The sequence below is a fragment of the Mastacembelus armatus genome, chromosome 11 (genome assembly GCF_900324485.2).
Source record: "Mastacembelus armatus chromosome 11, fMasArm1.2, whole genome shotgun sequence".
Lineage (NCBI taxonomy): Eukaryota > Metazoa > Chordata > Actinopteri > Synbranchiformes > Mastacembelidae > Mastacembelus > Mastacembelus armatus.
The window spans coordinates 14,871,329-14,892,643 of NC_046643.1; the positions used below are offsets into that span (position 1 = coordinate 14,871,329).

Sequence of the window (21,315 nt, forward strand, 5' to 3'; positions counted from 1 at the left end):
ATAGGGAGGTACACACATGCACACACACACACACACACAGACATCAGACTCATGTATTTGAAATACAAAATAGCAAAGCACAAACAGAACTGTGGAAACTAGTGATTAGCTGTGCAGCAGAGGTATAATTGGAGCTTCTAATTACAGTATTGCCTCATTGTTCGTCTCTACCTCTAATTTACCACATTTACATCCCAGAAAAACAATAACTTTGGTTGGGATCATAATGGGTGAATGGAACACATCCACCAATGGTGAGAAATCTCATCAAATGTGTGGTTAAACACAAGGTTAGTTAATATTTGAGGCTTTTGTTGCTCAAATTATAATCATATCTCTGAAATATAAGAGCTGTTAGGCTTTTAGCATTACGGACATGAAATGACAGTAAAAGCTTCTACGGCAAAGACGACATTGTGAGGTGCTGTATCTACATTAGCTTTATAAATGTATGTAATATATCCTGGCTACAAGTGCAAGCATCAAAGATATAGTTACATATTAGGTGCTGGATATACCAGACACTACTTAAGCAATAGTCCTCGCAAAACCGTGTATAACAAAAATGTAAGAAACATAATTACATTGCATATTTGTTGCTATAGAAACATTTTCTTATATAAAGAAAATTAAATACAAAACAAAATCGCTGAGATGTCTACCTTTTTGCTCTAGCTGTGTAAATACTTAACAATTACCAATTACATTCCAAATTACCATATATCCTCAGATCAGGAGTCAGTTGTTATTTAAATTAGAGACACGGGGTTGGATGGTTACCCTTCTGACTGGTGTCTGATCTGCATTGCGATTGGCTACCAGCTCCTGCAGCTGCAGCGCCCCTCCACCAATGAAACAGAAAGCCGGACACACAGGGCCGGAGCAATCTACGTGACCCTCCCACAGGGGTCGCAGAGAGTGAGCGTCATAGAAGGTGACGCGACCCTTCTCAAAGTCAAGGCACACACCGAGCCGGGGCGGCAGCGGGTAGGTGAGGCCCGTGGGTGAGGAGGGGCTGTTGCCATTGGTGATAGGGTCTCGGATACCGTTCCCATGGCCACTGTGGTGGTGGTAGCTGTGCTGGGGCATGTAGATTTTACCCATCCCCATAGTGAGGAAACAGAAGGGTGGAGCAGAGTCCAGGGCATCCTCAGCTCCACTGTCATGGCCACTGTCTGGATCGTAGCTGAAGAGAGAGCACAGTTTGGAAAATGAGGATGAGACTGATGACTACTACTAATGTCTGTTTTTCTACTTTTATTTACTATTCAGCCTTTTTTTCTGATGAATAATTTTAATCAACATCACCTAATACCAATTCTAATATAAATGTGGATATTATCACAGTACTTTTTATACAAGACACAGCAACAGGTTCAGTCAAGTTCGCGTTCACATTTCCAGTAGTCAAAATTAATTAATTTTTTCAAATTAGTAAAGTTACTCCACAACCTTTCCAAGTAGGTAAGTTGTGAAAAAGAACTGCTGATTAGAAATGACTGAATAGTAGCATTTCTTTTATTTGTCTGTCAGTGTTTTACATTGCTCAGTACTCACCGGGGACTGGCCATGTCTTGTGGAAGGTGAAACCACTCCTGCAATTTGGATTCCAGACCAACTCCCACCTAGTCAAAGAACAGAAACAAAATTATAATCATCACATCATCACATGTATCTGTAAGCTGTTTTGTATCTGTAATCCTACACTGCACCTACAGGATATCAGGGACACATAAACAGTATAAAAATATTCTTAAATTCCTTTATATTATTTTTAGTACATAACAGGCATAAACATGTACTTTGAAATTACAAATTATGTTTTGGATCAGTCTCTCTGTCCACTTGTCCTCCAGTTAAGTAAGAAACATTTGCTGCACAGTTGAGGAAGACAGCAACAAGGAAACTAAATCTGTATTTAGTTCTTATTTCTTATTTTGTGTGGAGCAACATGTGGAGGTTTATTCAAATGAGGCAGTCCAATATTATTCTGGGGGAAAATAACTGATCTTATCAACACACCACACAAAGTAAATGCACAAATTGAGTAGTGCCAGGCCAAAACTCAGTGCCAATATGCAAGACTGTCAGCATTCGCTTTTATTACAGTAAATCACAAGCAAATTATGCAAAGTAACCAGATACAATATTACATCAGACTGGTTTGTTATGACTTTGTATCCTGTTGTTTATGGGGAGATCTCAGATTACAGTGGCTCATCAATCCTGTGCGTCGCTGCCTCATTTCCAACTTTAGTTTTAATGAAAGTAGCATCTCATTTCTTGAAATGTATTATATTGTGAAAGTTGTATTACATTTTATGGTATGATGCATCTATTTACAATGGGCAATAGAATAGAAATCCAGACGGCCTATATTTTCTGCAAATTTAAGGTGCTGGCCTCAGACTTACCAGGTCTACCCAATCACATACAGACATGTTTTCTAGATTTTTGCTTTTTAACAATGTGACAGTCATTCATTTTCTCAAACTGTCACTACTATATCTGGCCAATTAAAAGTCTTGAATATGCAGTTAAGCCGGTGTTGACGTCTGACAGTTTGCGTGCACGGTGAGCTTGATGTTGTGAAGTTCCTGAGGGGGTAGAACAGGGATGGACAACCCTTGTTCCTGAAGAGTACTAACAGTATGTAGAATTTAGTCATTACATACATTTTCCACACATAAGAAACATATTACTAGAATGTACTTGCCTTCACGAGGTAGGAACCAGGCTCCACTGAGCATGCCCAGTAGTGTCGCCCCTGTGTAATGGCTACATCCCCAACCAGGAGGTCTGAGGTCAGGTGACAGGAAGTGAGGGCATGGTCAGCGGCCTGCAGCAGCGAGAGACCAGGGACGCTGCGAGCACAGCGCTGCTCTTTACTGACCACCAGCCGGTCGGCATGGAGACCCCAGCGAGAGTCCAGATAAAAGTTGAGCACTGGGAAGAGACGGGGAGAAAAGCGAGAGATAGGGGAGAAGAAGGTGTTGTGTAAAGGTAAAGAGAAGCGACAGGCACATTCAGTAATAACATGTTTGAAAGACAACAGAGGGGAAGTGGCACAGAGTTACAGTCAGAAAACAGCAAGGAGAAGAGAAAGAGGATTATAATAAGGAACAAAGAGAGGAACAGAGAGCAGGCATGCACTTCCTCCCACCCGCACTGGAATAGAAAAGGATGCTGATCTATAGGTTAATGGCTCAGGGAGTAAAACACAAAAGGTATTGCAAAGAAGCAGCGCTGCCAATAGGGAGTACACATTTTTCCCGAGGACATACAATATACACAGGGAACATATGCAATGGCAGGAAGGAAGAACCGTTTACAGTACAGGGAAACAAGAAATTCACCATCACGCAGCTGGACCATTAAAAAGCTTGGGATCTGAGTCTGATCCATGTTGTTAAGCTTCACGTCTTAACAAACTGCAGACCTCAACAGTGAGCGTGAGGCCGTGGGGTGAGTGGTGGAAGAACAGGGAATGCATAGGATGATTACAAAGAGAGAAAGGAGGAGAGATAATTATGCTGTATGGGTTACAGAGGGGTGGTCAAGTGGTGTAAATGCACTTCTTACTTTCCGTAGGAGGCATGTAGGTTGGCGGCGTGGATGTAGCGTAGAAAAAGATGACAAGTACAAAGCTGTGAAATGGAAATAATACATGAGAGAAGGATGAGGAAATAAAGAGTAAGAAAGTGAGGATGTGTTGAAAGTGGAGATAGGTGGAGAAAATGGGAAAAGAATATGGGATTGGACAGAAAAGAAAAGTAATGAATTATTAGGAGTTTGGCCATGGCAACCACGCTAATGCTTTGTGACTGATAAATAATAGTAGGTAAAAAAAGATGAATTGCTCCTGGATGACAACAACTACTGCTTGGTGTGTGGATATAATGACATGTTTTTGTAGCTGTGTTATAGCTGTCACCGATTTGAGTGGATTTAAGTCATTAAACTGAAATAGTAGAAAGACACTTGCAGAGTTAGGTGAAAGATAAAAATCAACACATTCTGGACATTTTATACAGATATTCTATGTCTGGTTTTAGCACCAAATAAGTTAAAGTCTGTTACGACTTAGGTCTCATTTTCATAGTCTTGGCCATCTTTCCTATAATAAGAAATAAGATAAGAACATCTGATGTCAGACAATAACGATCAAATCAAATAATCTTGAAGCTGTAGATCTGAATATTGAATGTGTTTCACTTGCTTCTTGCCCCATCAGATTTTATTCTAGCATTATCACCATGTTTCTACATCTCAGCAGTTACATTGGTGAATACAGAACTACTAGAAATGAAGGCTGAAACTAGAAAAGAAAGAAAAAAGAATTATCCTTTAAAATAATAATGAGAAGAAGCCCTTGTTTATGACTGGGATGCAGCAATGTCAGCCTTCACAGGTGCAACACTACATGGAGTATAGCCAGCATCAATTTTTTTTAGCTGGGACCATTTATTTTATGCTAGTTAGCTTCTATTTTATTTGACTTGCTGTAAATGAAACTTATTTAAGAAAATGTATATGTGTCTCTTTATATTGTCATGTACTCAGGCCTGAGTTTAGCCTCAAATTGGACCGTTTGATACCAGGATTCATTAGAGCAGATGACCTTTTTACACTGTAAGAGCATTTAGCCATTGATTGTGGATAGGAGAGGTACCCTGTGTGGCTGTCGCTGGTAACACGTCATGCAAATAACAATGTGATGCCTCAGATGTCCAGTAGTAATGTGATGTCAGCCGTGGATTGACAACTAGTTATGGGTTACCTCATGTTCATCTACTAAGATTTCTTTCCACATTACAAATGTTTTGATCAGCTTATATTCCTTTGTATAATGATGTTAAATTTTGTGCTCACTGCCCTCATAAAACTCAGGGCACCACAATGTTGGTACAGCCGGTGCAGTTTCCCTGTATGAAAATAAAAGTCTTTCTGTGACTACGATGCCCAAATTTTCAGTGTGTGCTCTCACCTGGTGCAGGTGGGGTGTGCAGGTACACCTCCTCACTGTAGTCCCCATAGCCCGCCTTGTTGCAGCCTCTCACCCGCAGCACATACACGCTGTCCATTTCCAGTCTGTCAATAACAGCGCTGGTCCCACTCACTTCATCCAATCGCTGCCAGCCCCAACGAGCTGCAGCCAATCCTCCTCTGATCCCCCCTCTGGATGCCCCTCCTGGTACCACACCCCGACGGCGATACTCGACAGAGAAGTGCCAGGCGGGCGCCGACTCTTGGGGCAGTCGCCAGCACAAGAAGAGCTGGTCGTAGGCCAGAGTACGCTGGGTGTCAATCACTGGCGCTAAGGGGGCTGTGACATATTTGAAAATGGTACACATTCACAATGTGAGATAAAGTAATGAAAACACACCTGTCTACCATCTCCCCTGTCTCTACACCTCTTCACTTCCTTCCATCCTTATCTTGTTCCCTACCTTCAGCACTACCCTTTACCTTCCTCCCCTTTCCTCTCACCACTGCCTTTCTCACCCTGGGTGAAGTTCAGCTCTGTCAGGAGTTTCAGTTCCTTGGACACATCCAGCTGGAAGTGTCTGAAGGATGGATCGGCAGCCAGAGTGAAATGCTGGAGATTCTCTATCGCTTTGCTCAGCCTGGTGCAGAAAAATACAGAGAAATAAGCATAAGAGGAATAAAGGAGGAACAGTGTTCGCACCATGCTCCCATCAAGATGTGTGGGTTGGACAAGACAGACTGATGAGGAGGGAGAGCATTTTGAACATTTTGAAAGATAAGGCTTGCATCAGTCTGACATAGTTTTTTTAGTATCAAAGTCAACACTGCATTAGCCTGTCTGATGTGCAAATATAGCAAATAATAGTGTGCCTTCTTTCACACAGAAAATAAAGTTAGCGCTCCTAAATAACATATTAAATACTTTTAAAATTCTTTAATTACTTCACCTGTAAATAATATACTGTAAATATTAGGCTACTAACATTGTGAGTTAAACCTGTTCTAATGAGAAATCAAAAAACAATAAAGGACAGGTAAAATTGAAGGTGCATTTAGTCAAGACAGAGAGCATGGCCAGACAGAAAGAAGCAAGAAACCTGTTATGAGTCTGTCGAGCAGCCTGCACAAAGCAAGGCTGGTCCGTTTCTTTTAGCAGCTCCTGGGTAAAAGCCATGAGGCCTGCATGCTCCATCAAACCCTGCCTCTCCGACACTTGAGCAGCCAGTGCCTCGCCTCGTTTCTGTCGCGCCTTCTCCAGAGCCTGGGTGAGCGAAGCGTGGCGCTCAGCCAGAGCAGCCGTCAGATCTCTGATGCTCTGAGCCAGCTGCTCTCTGGCTGACACGCTGTTAACCTGGTGGTGGAAAATCACAGATGGACGAGTTCAAAAATCTGAAAACACACCCAGCTAATTCTAGATCAACACTTTGGCAATCGACTTCATGTCAAGTGTTTGACATGAAGTTGATTGATAAAGTTGTTCTGTAAATAAGGATGGGATTAATAAGACATGGTTTCTTCATGAAATAAATAATAGTGGTGCTGTTTTAGCATTTATCAGCAGTATATTCAGATATTTCTAACACAGTTTAATGTATTTATATGCAGACATAAGTGTATTTTTAGTGTTAATTATTTGTTAACAAGGCAATCACTGTGAAGCTCCATAACTGCTGAATAAACACTCACAGTTATTTATATAGCGTGCATTATATTTTCATATTTTATATTAACATTAAGCAGTTCTTTAATATATTTATTTTTTTTCTATAAACACTAAGTAAACCCAGTCAGCTGGTGACGGCCATGAGATGCAACTGGAGAAATTTTGTAATTATCCTTTTAAGTTTTGAATCTCTTTATAAAGTATCAAACATCTCTGTAAATGATTTGTACACATTTAAGAGTGTTTAGGTTTTAATATAATATAATGTCATTCCAATATATATAGTATATATAGTATATAAAAGCAAGAGTCAAAGTGTTGCAGGCCTTTCTCTCCTTTCTATCAGTTTTCAACAATAGTGAGTAAGGTCCAGTCACCTCAGCCATAAACGGACAAAGCAATTTTGAGTATTGGGTGTTTTTCTGCCGAGGGGTGTTAATCACCTCAGTCTGTGTGATGGCACTCTCCAGCTGGGTAATCTGAGCCAGAACTGTGTCCTGGTTGGACAGAATGTAGTTCATCTCCTTGGTAATCTTCTCCTGTCAAGCAAACAGCACATACACATCAGCAGACAGCTTAATTGTTGCACTCAGCCTTACATTCACTCTGCATTAGCCTATTTGCTGTCCTGCATTGTCTTATGTTGTACACTGTGTGATTTTGGTATACTGAAAACTACTGTTTAACATTTTGAAGTAGTGCTGTGTTTAAAATATTGCTGCATCACTTCACTTTATCAAAATATCAATAGAAAGGCAAATGTCAAATATGCATACTGTTGAGTTAGTGCTTTTAAAATTAAGATACAAATCTGCTGACATAAGGCTCCAGCAGATCCCCACCACCCTGGTTAGGAATAAGCAGGTATAGATAATGGTTGGATGGATCTTTGCTAACATAAAAAAAAAAACATTTTAAGTCATGTACAAAAGAATACATGGTACTTTTGGCACTAAATGTCATTTGAAATGAAATGTCATTTAGAATGGATCCCTTCATCATTCTTACAAACTCTGACTTCAGTCTTATATTTATTTATATGTTTCAATGTTAACATGCATTTTTCAGGACTATTCTGTGTATTAGACCTTTCACTTGCAGAGCATGTAGAGAAAACTCTTTCAGACTGTACCATATTTCCAGAGCCTCACCTTCAGGGCTTGGTACGCCTGAGCCACTGGAAGGATTTTGTGCCCGGTGTGGATGCGGCGCAGTTTACAGAGAGGACAGAGCAATCGCTGACAGGACCTACAGTAGAACTGTAGTTTCTCCTGGTCATGGTCTGGACAGGTCAGAACCTGAGGAGAAGAGTTGAATTAAATCAGAACTAATTTAGTTAATGAGGAAATTTACTTTTCTTTCTTTTCGGAGTGTCCCAAATCTGATCTGGGAATTACTAGTACCGCACCAAAAGCCAAACATACGCATAACAACTAATCACCAACTTTTTACAGAGGTGTTCCTCATACACACATGCTTTAACAAGATAGTTATTTAGATTTTCTTAAATAGTAATAGTCTGTATTCTAAGACTTTAGTTAAAGACCATGCTATTGTTGATTAGAGATGGATTCTGTTTGTAGAAATGAATTTATTCTCTATAAATGTGTTTTGTATTTTCTTTCAAAGTGATATAAAAAAGAAGTTCATCTTGCATGTGTATGTAGATGACTAGTAAGTGTCTGACTGTCTTACCTTTGGTCTGAAGTTGAGTGTGGGCTGTATATGTTCATGTTGTGCACGTGGTGTCCCCCACGGGTGGTACAGCTTGAAACACTCGTTGCAGAAATTGGCCCTGCAGTCGGCGCAGCCCTTGGTGGCCTCCAGTGCATGAGGAGGCTTACAAAACTGGCACATCACAGCCACACTGCCCAGACTCACTGTGTGTCTGTACCTGGTGGTAGGAAAGAAAGACAGTTGTCTTCCTTAGTTATATCCAAGGTATTTTACTGTGGTTGTCTTTAAATTAGAAGATATTTGGCAACAATCAGCCAATAGGAAGCTTAAAAGAAAGATGTTCATTCGCAAAAAAGAATTGTGATTTTTCCAGTGAAATGGAAAAAGCTCCAGTGTGTGAGAAAAACAGTACTGAATACATGATATAAGGAAGCTTCTCTACTGTGAAAATCCACAGTCAGCTAGTGTAGTAGGGTGGTACTCTGTTACAGTGCATGCTCTGCTGAATTCTTCAACAGGTCAGCTGCTGCTGAGTAATTACAAGCAGAATAGGACATGTTCTTCAGGCCCAAGTCAGCCATTCATTTACATTTGGCCCCCAAACACCATTAGCACCTGTATGTTTTTGTTATGTTGATTGAAGAGTGTGTACATGTGTGTGTTTGTGTGTTACCAACCTCTCCACAATTCGCTCCAAAGTGAGGTTGCGCAGACAGTCAGTCAGACCCTTCTCTCCCAGCTCCACATCCCTCCCACAGGGGATACAGGGGAACATCATTACCAGGGGTGGGCCCTCCTTACGGCGTCGCCCTGGATACGTCCCATATCCTGGAGATCGAGGCATGGATGGCGAGGGCGGGTGGGGACCTCAAACCAAGAAAGAAATAAGCACAGGGACCCATACATCTGGCTACAAATATTTCATATTGATCAGTAAAATTAAAGACAGGGTTAAGTCACATGGTTTCTGTTTTTTTCAGTGCATGTGAAAATGCAGTCCAAAGGCCTCATGCCAAAAACATCTGCATAATCTTTATGAGAGAATGTTTCATTCACACAAAAGAAAAATATTTCCTACTCTCTCCCCTTGACAGATTAAGCTGAAATAGCAAATGAGAAGTTCCTTCACACCTGATCGCAGTATGCGGTCAATGGGTCGCTGCTCAGCTTTGGGTGTAGGCCTGCGTGCCTGACGGGGTGAGCGAGTGTTGGGTGTGGAAGCTGGGGAGTTGGGTTCTGGAGGAAGTTCTGGAGCTGGGTACCCATTTGCCACCAGGACCTCAGAGGCACACATGAGACAGACGCTGTGCTGGCATGGTAGGACCACGGGCTGTTTGACTATGTCCTTACACACATGGCAATGCAGCTCGTGCTCCAGGCTCTTCATGTTTGACTGTTGGAGGCAAAGAGACGAGGCGTTAGCAGCTACGCAGGGTGCCGAACAAAACTAAGGTGTGATCCCCAGCCCTACTTGCAGATATTCCACACAGGAAGTACAGTATAATAAAGAAACTGAATTGAGAGACAGAGAGACAAGCTGACCCTGACAAGTGACACAGACTATCATTCTTGTTAAATATGGATATAGACCAGTCATTAATTATTCAACCACCGCACAGAGTGCTTCCCTTTAATTGCAGCACAGCATATGAGTATGAGCTCTTCAGCCAGTAGCCACATGCAGTATGTTTGTATGACACTATGAGATGCGAGTGTAAAGACTCTAATAGCCTCTAATGTTGACACACAGTGAAGTGATGACAATATTCGGAGCAAAGACACAGTAGATTACCTGTATCACATGCAGTCAGGGTGTTCATTTCAAACAACATATAACTAACTTATTATTTGTAACCAGCACCTTAAGTCGATATCCCACAGTGGTCAGAGCTTGGGGGGGGGGACCACTGCACATCTGGAGCAGTTTGTGTGTCACTGCCCTGTTCAAGGACATGGATTTCACAGAAAAGGACACACTGGCTCTTGCAGAAACCTGTGACTTCACAGCTGCAGTCGCTCCAACAAGATAGTCTGGTGAAAGAGCCAAATCACTTCCTTTACCCATTTCAATAGCTGTTATAGTTACTCTAATATTGTGTAGAGTCAGTCTCTGGTCAGTGCAACACAGGCAGAGTGATAAAAATGTTCATTAAAATGGTCATTTTGCTGCCTGCTCTCTTTTGCACTATCAATGCCCTTGACACACAATCCCAACCTACAACTGAAAGTGTTGCAGGGCCAGAGGCAAAATATCTACATCACAGACACTTTGAGTTAACTTCAAAACCAGGACGAGACAAACTGACTGACTGTGCTGCATAAGGGGTTTGGGGATTTTGTCACAGTTATATGATGTGATGCAGCATCAAGACAACACACCGTTAAATGCTCTAAATACTGTGCTGCATGGGGATGCAGAATATATACATAGCATCATACACACACAAGAGATGCCACTAACATCTTCCCAGATGACATCGTCATATAGAATAATAAGGCACGTTAAGGCAAAATTAGGCTTTTGCAAAAACGCTGTCAGACCCATACTGAAGCAGCATTGGGTTGTATAAAGCAACCTACTTTATCCGTCAGAGCGCCCCAGCCTCTCTGTGTCATTCTCCAATGTCAACTCCGGCCTGTCTTTCTCTCCTCTTGCAATTTAGCCTGTCGCATATTCAGACCATTGCATTTCCAACAGGCTACATGCACCACGACGACTGATGGGCTCAGCTGCATCTATTTGGATTGGATAGTGCGCACTGCTGATGCCGAGCGTGGTGAAGGCGTAAAACAGGCGTTGCGACAGCGCATCCTTACCTTCACCTGGAATCTAGGCGCCATGACAGAAGACTACGTGCATATTTCGAGCATGAAGAGAGCGCTGTCTCTGGGAAAGAGGGGAGGGGTCTGAAGGCGACGATTCCGCCTGCGCGTCGGTGTGAACTACAGTAGATGGTTCGATAGTATGAAAAAAAAATGCTGCAGGCTATTTCCAAGACTTGTTTTAATGTGGTCGACTATTTCCTGCGATACGTCCAGAGCGTGTAAGCATCCCTGCAAACCCTGTACCAGCCAGTGCTACAAGCAGCATTCACGCTTTTTCTCTGTTGCCTCAGCACCAGCCGAAGGTCCTGCATCTCGTCTCCATGGAAACGACCATCGACTGAGCCCCCCCCCCCAAAAAAGAAACGTTTTAAGTGGGTGCTCACGCTGTTTGGTCATTAGATGATGTTCGTCTTTTAGCGAAGATTTACCTCGAGACAGGGCTGCTCCGTTTATGTGGGTTAGGATCAGGGAAGCATCACACGGCCTGGACTGAGGATAGACAATATGAGCCACTCCAGGCATTTTAAGTGAAGGGCCTTTATGCTGGATGCTGGCCCATCTTACAGAAACGCTCCGGCAGGTTAAACATGGAGACGTGACTTGTGCGCCGTTCTCCACAGGCTGCAGTGTAGGTTGGAAAAAACGCCCCAGTTTGAACGGACACACAGAGACAACACACAAACTGACATATAGACATATATCTACTCACGCTGATACGAGCCAAAGTGTCCATCGTTGATGCGACTGTTTTTAAATCCATCTCTGCCATTTTAAGGAAATAGCTGCCCCCTGTTTTCATCATCTGGATATAAATCGCGATGTAACAAGACCATAGACCACATCGCGCACATTAACAACTCAAGAAAATGAACCTACATAATCCGATTTTCTAGGGTTTTTTTCCCCCAGTGTGATAAATTCTCCGTTTATGATTTTTCAAAAGAAACTCGACGTGGACATTTTTACGCACGCAAAACAAAACAACAAAAAAAAAAAGCCTGAGAATTATTATCTCCTTCCGGGATTACAAAATGAAGAAACTGAGTCTTAAATTTGTAGTTAAGGCCAATCTCCACGCTGAATACTAACAAATGCCTGTGGCTTTATTCCTCACCCAGACATCCCGCCCCGCACCCTTCCCACCCCGCACCGGATGCTTTGAAATGATGTGACACACAGCAGGGTGAGACTTGGGTGTTAATGGAACAGAGACGAGCTTTGAATCTTATGCTGGAAATTACATTTTGATCTGTAAACCATCTGTGATGTTGCCTGAAGCAGACCAGCATCTCCCACCGTCTATATTAATCTATTGTCTATGGAGACAGGACAGATTTTCGGGAAATATTTTTATAATTTGTAGGCGCTATGGCTTCGGTCACCATCTTGAATGTCATGGTGGTAGCCTGGACTGGGCTCCATGTGTTATTTTATGCATTCAGTCCCATAAAAGTATTTACACGTTAGTGGCCTGTCTCAATAATTACACTGAATTAGATCAGTCAGATGTAATTAAACTAGTGTAACAATTGGTGTTGTATTCACAGGAAGCAGTGATAGTATTTATGGCAATCCAGTGTTACATTTAAAATGATTAAATCAAACATAATTAAATCAAATCAATTCATTTAGTTCAGTTAATTAAATTAGATGATGCCACTCACTTACTATAACCCAGTGGTAGACATGTATTTAGCTACACTATGACACTTACACATTACAATACTTTTGTATTCTACTTTTCTTGAATACAAAATATTTACTTCCTATTGTTTTCAGTTAAGTGAGAGCTGGCTATACCTTTTTCACTGCTGCAAAGGTCCACATTTATTTTTACAATCCTCAGCTAATGAGGTTGAGAAAATATAACTAAACTAAAATACGAGACTCTTCAAGGAAGAAAGTAGTTGTCTTTATTTAACAAAATCAGTTCTCTCAAATCACACGACCTCAAACTGTAATACCGTATTTCCACCACAGGAGCGCGCACAAGTCGTTAAAAACCTCCAATGACCTGGTAAATTGCAGAGGAACATAAAAACAATAAATACTACTACTACTGTACTGCTAACAACAACAACAACAACAACAACAATAATAATAATAATGAAAAACACAATTGCAGCATAGCAGTGATGTCACGGATGCCATAGATATTATGACATCATGATTGGAGCAGTACTAAGTGAAAACCTTGTGTTTACTCATTTCTTACATTAATCTTATTACTAAGAGACTAAAGGAGATTATATTTAGTCCAAGTTCTCCCAAACCAACGGGACCCATCAGCAGCGCCCTGTTCAGCCTCAGAACAGAGTCCAGCGTCCGTTTCGCAGATTGAGTCACGCTGCACAGCAGCCGGGGCGGCGCCCAGCTATAAAATCCGCTGAACTTTGTCCCAACTTCTGAACATTCCCATCTCTTCTCTGTGACCACTTCTCGGACCTGCACGGTAAGAACTAACTCTGCTGCTCTTTCCCAGTTGGTACTTTCACGGCATTTTGTGTGTAACGCCTGCACACGGGTAGTCTCCACTTTGGCGAGTAGGGAAAGAATTTATTTCATTGTTAAAAGTGAACTACCAGTTTTAACTCTTCTGAAGAGAAGACAGCTCTATAGCTGCTTAGTGACTTTTAAAGATTTTCTCATACCTTTTTCTGTTAAATGTTACTTTTAAAGTAGATTTTTAAAGTAACATATTACATCAATGTTGTATTCATGTGACTGTTTTATCTGTCTAGGATCTGAACTCAGGACTTTCCCTGTTTAAAAATGTTAAGACTTTTACCAGAATCTTAGAGTTGGCTAATGCAGTAAGCAGTGAATAGTCTGAAGGTAAAGGGTGTGGATGCAGTGTATGCATGTACACACATGCTCTGCTGAAGATCATCTCCTCTCTCATTTACTGCAAAACAATTCCACTGTTGTGGGACTGTTTGGGCTCATTTTTTCCTACTTCAGCTAAACTTTTCCATTCCCTCTCACATAAATAACACACAAGCCCTGGTTTCCCTCCCACTTCTCCTTTTTTTTTAAAAATCTGTTCCAATTTATGAGTACCAGCACACACTGATGTTCTTTTTTAAATTCTACTAGTGTCAAGAAGGACAAAGTGTTGTACCTCTTCCATGGGGCTACATGGCGAACACCTACAATGCAATAGAGCCGTCCTTTTTTGCAGGGCACAGTGTTACCTTTACTTCTCTAAGTGGTAGTCAGGAGAAAGTATGGTATGTCAAACCAGTATTTATTTCATGCAACTAAGGCCTGTTGTTTACACACCTCCTTGGGTTTTGAACTCCCACATGCTGCTTAGATAAGGTTATCAGGATATGTTCCTCTTTTTAGTTTATTTTTATCATTCCGTTTGGCAGATCTCTGAGGCCTTTCTTGTGCAATGAAGCTTAACTGTATCACTTTCAACATTTTCTGCTCTGCTACTTTGTTTATCAGTCTAGATACAATCTAGCAGCCATGCCTTCAGAACTGGAAAGTGCTATGGAATCACTCATCAAGGTGTTTCACCGTTACGCCTCCAAGGACGGCAAAAGTGGAACACTTAGCCGAAGGGAGCTCAGAGAGCTGATGGAGAATGAGCTGTCTACCTTCCTTAAGGTGAGAGTCCAGAATTGAAACACAGTTTTGCGTTACTTTATCACTTTCACATGCAGTAGTAATACAGCAGGTTATTAATCAATCATTTCTTGTTGATGCCCCCCTCCAGTCTCAGAAGGATCCTGCTGCTGTTGACAAGATCATGAAGAACCTGGACACCAACGGTGATGGTCAGGTGGATTTTGAGGAGTTTGTGTCTCTGGTTGTTGGACTTTCCATTGCTTGTGAGCAGTGCTATCAGATGCACATGAAGAAAATGGGAAAGCAGTAAGGCCACAGTGACGGACAGCAAGGGAGACCAAAAAGAATTCCTTTTTTTTGTAGAGATTGTTTTGTCAATTAAAGACAGAAATGTGTAAAAACCTGGTGTTGTCTGGTGGTTTTTTATTTCCAAAGTAGAATATATTTCAACTTATTTGTCTTCCTTCACACTTAACATACATGATCCCTCACTGAAATATAAAACCACCTGTGTCTTTTTGAATATTTTAGTTAATAAACATATTAATAAATGGATAGCAAGTCCCATATCATAGCTATTTACCAACAGTTGCAGTCTGCTCTTGTGAAGCTCATCCCAGAGATCACAGCGTACAGACTCTTTTGGCAACAGTACCGGTGACACTAGGTGTGAATTTTTAAATCCCACCTTTAATGGGACAGATGTCTGGCTAACCAAGCCTCACTTATCGCTGTTCTGAGGAATGTGCAGAATGTTCTAGATACAAACACACCCCTCAGTGAGGCTTAATCACTGTGCTGATGTTGCAACTTTATGTGTTATGAACAGATAAATGAGGTGATAGGGTGATTTATAACTCAATGGTGTTTGTCACATTCTACTCAGTTCGACTTCACTGAGTCAGTACAGGGCACTGGGAAGAAATGGAGGGCATGAGTCACAGGGCACCGCAGATCACATCCATCACTGTTTTTCCACCAAATTCTTTCATTGTGTTTCATGTCTGGTGAAGGTTGGATGCCAGAACTTGGTCTGTGTTTTCTCTCAAATCAAATCTCTCAGGCAGAACTGTTTCTCAGGCTATGAGCCTAAAATGACAGGCTCCCCCAATGAAATGCTGTAGTCACTGATATATAAAGCATATGATTCTATAGTTCAGGGTTTAGACCACAGGTTCTGGTGTTGATCTGTCAGTCTGAGCAATGTACAAGCAACATTCACTGCTTGAGAAAAGCCTCCCTGCAAGACTAAACTCAGGGCAAATCAAAAACTCTCATGAGTCTTATGATCTCTACACACACACCTCCTTGGGCAGGGCCTGACTCTATGGTCTACCAGTGTTCATGGTTACAGGGCAAACACACAAGTTGCTAGGTTGCAATGCTCTGAGTGGTGTGTGTGTGTGTGTGTGTGTGTGTGTGTGTGTGTGTGTGTGTGTGTGTGTGTGTGTGTGTGTGTGTGTGTGTGTGTGTGTGTGTGTGTGTGTGTGTGTTCACCCCTCGGTTTACACAAGCACCACACCCTTGTGACCCACAGCTGAGTTTAGAGCCGGGAATTCCTACTTTGCTGACTGTTTTCTTAATTTCCCTTTTGTGTAGTTGATGGTTGGACCGTTGTCTCTTGCTTCATGCTTGAAAACAGTAATTCCTCACAAATTTGGATAACATGCCTCAACAGCCCCTCTTTGTTGACACTTTAATCTGTTAAACAATAACACCAGTGTTCTGAATGTACCAACCCTGAACATCTGGTTTGTAATTGCTGCCATGAGAATTGACATCAAACGACTGTGATCATGTTGGAAGATCAAGGTTATAGTTTATACAGTTTGTTTGTTTGTTTGTTTTGTTTGCCTTACCTTGCAACCGTGAAACAACCAGCCAAACTGTTGACAGTCAGAGTGAGCCCTGCCCTAAGTGCACTATTTTATTTCCTGGGATCCTTTGAAGAACGGATGAAGACACTCTGACATGTTCAAAAAGGAAAGCAAATGCTTCAAATTAAAAAGTACACAATTACTGATTGTAATATTCTATCTTCTATTATTTTGTAGCTAACAGAAAAGGTATCCTCTGAACCAGCATTTAGACCTGAAAAAATAAATGAAAAAAAGAATATATGTACATATGGGATCCATTAATGGCATGTGCATTACCAACCATTGTCCACAATGACCCCAGTTTTCACTCTCCTGTCATTATTGAACAAAAATAAAAAACAAAAATAAAATAAATAATATAGCCAAGATACTTTAAAAATACTAAAGTAAAATCCAGGAACGTTTGATTTTTTTTTCAGTGTACTCCAGTTCCACCACTAGGTGGCATAAGAATATAACAGTAATCACAATGTTGCCAGTGAGTATGTGATGTGTTATTAAAAACATACCAGTTGTACTGAAAGTGATGAATTACAGTTGTATATAATCGAAGGTAGTTTCCACAGATGCTTTCTCTTTGTTTGGTAGAGTCTATGCAATAATGTGTGTATATTTTAAATGGTGTTTCTATAGGAAATTCACCTGTGTAAGACATGAATGGTGACACTGACTTAATGTCTAACCTATGATCTGTATTTTACTGTACTTTGGCTGATTTTTTTTTATTTGAGACCAACATAATTGTATCCTAACCAAAAGGGAAAATCAGGAAAGAACCATTGAGATTTAACTTAAAGTCACAATACATACCGCACACACACATAGAGATAAACATACACAGTTACCACAGGGCTGATGTTTCTTGGTCTCTGATTTTAGTCTCTGCAGTATGACTCATGAGCTTCAGACATGAGACATGACTGTGAGTCACAGCCTCCACCACAAAATTGCAAGGGTGGAGAGTCGACCCGTTGAAGACCATAACAATCAATGCTCAGTGAGTCATGTTGCCCAACGTTTTCATTTTAGAATTATGTGCATTTCAAAAAGTAAATAAAAATAGAAAAAATTCAATTATACATATGAAACACTAGAAATTAGTTAGTACAGTACAGAATTAAAGCACCCTGTGATACACGAAAAAAAAAATCCTTAAACTAAATTGCTTTGGTCACTCGTTTTGCCACACAATCAGCTTGAACACTGCAATAAAGATCTCTTCACATTTAGCCATCATCATTTATTTGGGATGTGTTGCACGGAAATACTGCACATGACAAACTCTCAATCAAACAGAGCTAAGGTGAGATTATCATTCTGAAATTAGTCTCTTGACCCAACATTTAAGACTAAACAAACAAGCAAAGAGTCTGAGTAAAAATTCCCATAAAAAACGATAACATCCTGCAGCCTTTAAAACATGTTACACAAACTGTAGATTTTAATTTCCTCAAAAAAGAGAAGCTGTGTGTGACTACATCGGTACAAAAAGCCATTCAGTTCACATAGTAATTAGGCTTCTGAGACTAAAAAGAACAAAACCCTTTTAGACTCTGACATTACTAAGTTAGATTTAATTATACTGTAGCTGTAACAAGCATGAAGTAGTACACAACACCCCATTTTTGCTTTGAAGAAGACAACCTGAAAGCATATGGCTACCCTTCATATTCCAGGCCTATATGCCTCAGACTGTGTGCAGTACAAATAACACTATCTGTAGGGTTCAGTTTGAGACATTAACAATCAGCTCATTTTATCATTTAAAAATCCTTCCACAATGCAAAAATGCACTATACTTATCAGACTGTAAAATGTTGCAAATATTAAGTGTAAAATGATTCATATGAGGTTCTCTAATAACCAGTAATCATCAGTATCAATCATATAGAACCATACACCCACCATACAATACTATATAGTATATGGCATCAATCGTTTTTTTGTTGATGATTTTCTAACCAAACATAAATTCAGTGTTTTTTAAAGAACAACTTAGTAAATATAAAAAAAGAGAAAAAGAGACATGAGGGGAGAAGGAGTGGTTGAAGATGAAAGGATCATTATTGAGGGAGGGATAAAGGGTGTGGTGTATGTTGTATAAAGCATCCTTTGCATCCATTTCTCCATCACTACAGCTCCTCCAAAACTGATCTTCACGCTCTTATCTCCTTAAATCTCCATTTCGGTGAGTACAAAATCTAAACAATGTTGTTTTGTTTGGTTGGATTTATTGACTTGCTGAATGCACCAAAACTTTTTGCAGTGGGATGTTTTTTTTTTAATGCAATAATATTATGCAACTTTTAGTTTTGCAACTTGTAGTTTTATTTGTGTGGATTGTGTGAAAATCAATACACAAATATTTATAAACTGCAAATTTTCCAGATGTGTGTGCATTGTGTTTTTGAACTTCTGCAACTATAACGTCTTACCATTACCTGTGATGCTTAACATTAAAAAAGACACTGTTCATTTTTCTCGAGCACTTTACTTTAGCCTTGAATGTTTGTCATTGCATAGTCAGATGTTAGCACCAACTGTTGATTCTTACTTTTAATTGAAACCAAATTACAGCCGAACATTGATATGGTATTCATTTTGTGCTCTCTTCCTCCACAATTCCCATGTGTTTACAAACCCCTTGACACCACAGTTTCCTCAGCTGAGCACACCCCAGAGAGGGAGCAAGCATCATGTGCAACCAGAGCTGACTCTCATGGGTTCATGGAGTCAGTAGAAAAAACACTTTTCAGGCATACAATATTAGGAAAAAAGACACCTGACACCACGGCTGTGACTTTAATCAAGTTGTGACCTGTTTCTTTAGCCTATTCAACTGAGTTACCCGGCAAGAAAAAAACTGTTGCCATAACAATGCCCTGTGTGACTTGGCAGCCACTGCTTTAGAGACCAGTGACGGGGAAATAGTGTGAGCTCCGGTGGAAACTCAGGGTTTATTTTTATCCAGCTCCATGGAAAATCTTGAGGAAAAACACTGCCAGAGAGAAACACAACGATGTTTGTGTTTTGAATGCAGGTATCATGTAGGCAGAAAAAAAAAAAAAAACAACTGAAACCTCACCAAACACTAATCTCGTTTTCCTTCCCCTGCAACCACTAACCTAAGTTGTGGTTATAAAGGATGTCCTTTGTTAACATTTCAAATTTGACCACAATACCACATGATCTGTTATGTTGAAAATGAACAGTTCTGGCCTCTAGATGGAGTCACAGCATCTTTATTTAGGAGTATCATCTTTAAGCAACTTCTTCAGTTATCATCAGTCATCTGAAGATATGTAATAGATACTAGAATAATCTTACATAAATCCATCCCATCACAATGTACAAATGCCCAGTTGCCAGAGATATGTGAAAAAAAAAACATGTGCCACCACTAAAAACTTTTTTTTGTCCTGTTAAAGCAGCTAGCACCATGTCTGACATCCAGCAGGCTATGACCCTCCTCATCACAGCCTTCGATAAATACTCTGGTAAGGAGGGGGACCGTGACACCCTGAGTAAGTCAGAGCTGAAAGAGCTGCTTGAGAATGAATTTGGACAAATGCTGATGGTGAGTGTCATTTGATTTCACTATGGTTCAGCCCTGAAGACCCAAAATACACATGAATAAGCTACCATACATGTAGAACTTTATATTGAGAGGGCAGTAAAAATTAAAACATTTTGCAATGTAGATATCAACTCCAGTGATGATTCTCCTCTGCTTCATCGTCAGTGAGGGTGATGCTGAAAACCAAAGTGCAACTAATGGCTTAAAATAAGCACAAGACAGAAGCATGTGTATGAGTGAGATTTGTGTATAACCAGTCTTTCTGTTTTAATGCCTGCAGAAAGCCAATGACAAGGCAGCATTGGACCGCATCTTCAACGACCTGGATAAAAACAAAGACAACTCAGTGGACTTCCGTGAGTTTGCCACCCTGGTCTGCTGCCTCACACAGATGTGCCACGAGTACTTCATCAGCAAGAAATAGGGAGCAAAGCGCCATCTTGGGGCCAGCATAAAGAGCTGCCTTTTGTGTGTCTCTTAGCTGCTCAGATATAGGAACACACATTTACTACTGCTATAAAGCACTAATATAACTAGCATGAAGTTACTAAAAATTATGTTGTAATGCAAAATAAAATAAAGTTTTTTTTTCCTTTGACATGCTTGAGTTGTGCACTGTGTGTTACTGTGCAGATGGGGAACAACATGCTGATGCTAGTTGTGATGTTTGCACTTGCAGCTGTATTAACGTCAGAAAAATAACAAAATAGACAGGAAGGACTTCATAGATGTTCTTTGTTTCATATAGGTAGGTGTACAGAGCACATGCACCAGAGCACTGCAGTGAAAGTGTAACTATACAGTCATTTACAGAGGAAACAACTCCATCTGCCTATTACAAATTAAAAATTAGAGTCATAAGAATTTAAATGAATCCTTGCTCAGATCAATACATCTTCTCCGGTTTGACCAGTAGATGATGATGAATACAAACTGCAATTTTTGTCAAACCTTATGTTGTATAACTGCTATCACTCAGTCAGTTCGCTGACTTTATTCCTCTATGTGTGCAACTACTGAGTTGTATTATAGCATTTGCCATTATCCTGTAATTGTACCTTGGGGCCACAGTGAGTTTCATTCAATAAAAGTTACATAATCTTAAGGTTTTGAGATAGTTTGCTGTA

At 40.5% G+C, this 21,315-nt stretch overlaps 3 protein-coding genes across 4 annotated transcripts; 2 read left to right on the top strand and 1 right to left on the bottom strand.

Annotated features, from left to right (window-relative positions):
* Nucleotides 1-738: 738 nt before the first annotated feature.
* On the bottom strand, nucleotides 739-11,957 carry trim46b (tripartite motif containing 46b). The gene is made up of 12 exons (XM_026300471.1): nucleotides 11,865-11,957; nucleotides 9,461-9,722; nucleotides 9,007-9,196; nucleotides 8,348-8,546; nucleotides 7,804-7,950; nucleotides 7,096-7,191; nucleotides 6,087-6,340; nucleotides 5,506-5,627; nucleotides 4,988-5,326; nucleotides 2,717-2,946; nucleotides 1,558-1,625; nucleotides 739-1,186 (listed from the first exon to the last, which is right to left on the bottom strand). The coding sequence occupies exons 1-12, from the start codon at nucleotides 11,955-11,957 to the stop codon at nucleotides 739-741; spliced, it is 2,448 nt and encodes an 815-aa protein (XP_026156256.1).
* A 1,495-nt stretch (nucleotides 11,958-13,452) lies between these two features.
* On the top strand, nucleotides 13,453-15,134 carry s100a10a (S100 calcium binding protein A10a). The gene is made up of 3 exons (XM_026300875.1): nucleotides 13,453-13,607; nucleotides 14,609-14,770; nucleotides 14,880-15,134. The coding sequence occupies exons 2-3, from the start codon at nucleotides 14,630-14,632 to the stop codon at nucleotides 15,039-15,041; spliced, it is 303 nt and encodes a 100-aa protein (XP_026156660.1). The 5' UTR covers nucleotides 13,453-13,607; nucleotides 14,609-14,629; the 3' UTR covers nucleotides 15,042-15,134.
* A 3,602-nt stretch (nucleotides 15,135-18,736) lies between these two features.
* Nucleotides 18,737-20,786, top strand: LOC113126758 (ictacalcin-like). 2 transcript variants are annotated; one of them, XM_026300877.1, is made up of 3 exons: nucleotides 18,737-18,799; nucleotides 20,040-20,188; nucleotides 20,469-20,786. In XM_026300877.1, exons 2-3 carry the CDS (start codon nucleotides 20,051-20,053, stop codon nucleotides 20,610-20,612), a joined length of 282 nt encoding a protein of 93 aa, XP_026156662.1. In that variant the 5' UTR covers nucleotides 18,737-18,799; nucleotides 20,040-20,050; the 3' UTR covers nucleotides 20,613-20,786. The 2 variants fall into 2 exon arrangements, with proteins under 2 accessions (XP_026156662.1, XP_026156661.1); XM_026300876.1 differs by having other exon boundaries at nucleotides 18,740-18,799; nucleotides 20,043-20,188.
* The last annotated feature ends 529 nt before the right edge of the window (nucleotides 20,787-21,315 follow it).

What these genes read in the sequence shown, in the direction of transcription:
- trim46b (XM_026300471.1), bottom strand. Translation starts at nt 11,957, where the DNA reads ATGATGAAAACAGGGGGCAGCTATTTCCTTAAAATGGCAGAGATGGAT. An exon ending in TTGGAGCGAATTGTGGAGAG is followed by an intron (nt 8,547 to 9,006) that starts GTTGGTAACACA and finishes TCCTACCACCAG; the next exon opens with GTACAGACACACAGTGAGTC. An exon ending in AGAGCTGAACTTCACCCAGG is followed by an intron (nt 5,327 to 5,505) that starts GTGAGAAAGGCA and finishes AATATGTCACAG; the next exon opens with CCCCCTTAGCGCCAGTGATT.
- LOC113126758 (XM_026300877.1), top strand. Translation starts at nt 20,051, where the DNA reads ATGTCTGACATCCAGCAGGCTATGACCCTCCTCATCACAGCCTTCGAT. An exon ending in AATTTGGACAAATGCTGATG is followed by an intron (nt 20,189 to 20,468) that starts GTGAGTGTCATT and finishes TAATGCCTGCAG; the next exon opens with AAAGCCAATGACAAGGCAGC.
- s100a10a (XM_026300875.1), top strand. Translation starts at nt 14,630, where the DNA reads ATGCCTTCAGAACTGGAAAGTGCTATGGAATCACTCATCAAGGTGTTT. An exon ending in AGCTGTCTACCTTCCTTAAG is followed by an intron (nt 14,771 to 14,879) that starts GTGAGAGTCCAG and finishes GCCCCCCTCCAG; the next exon opens with TCTCAGAAGGATCCTGCTGC.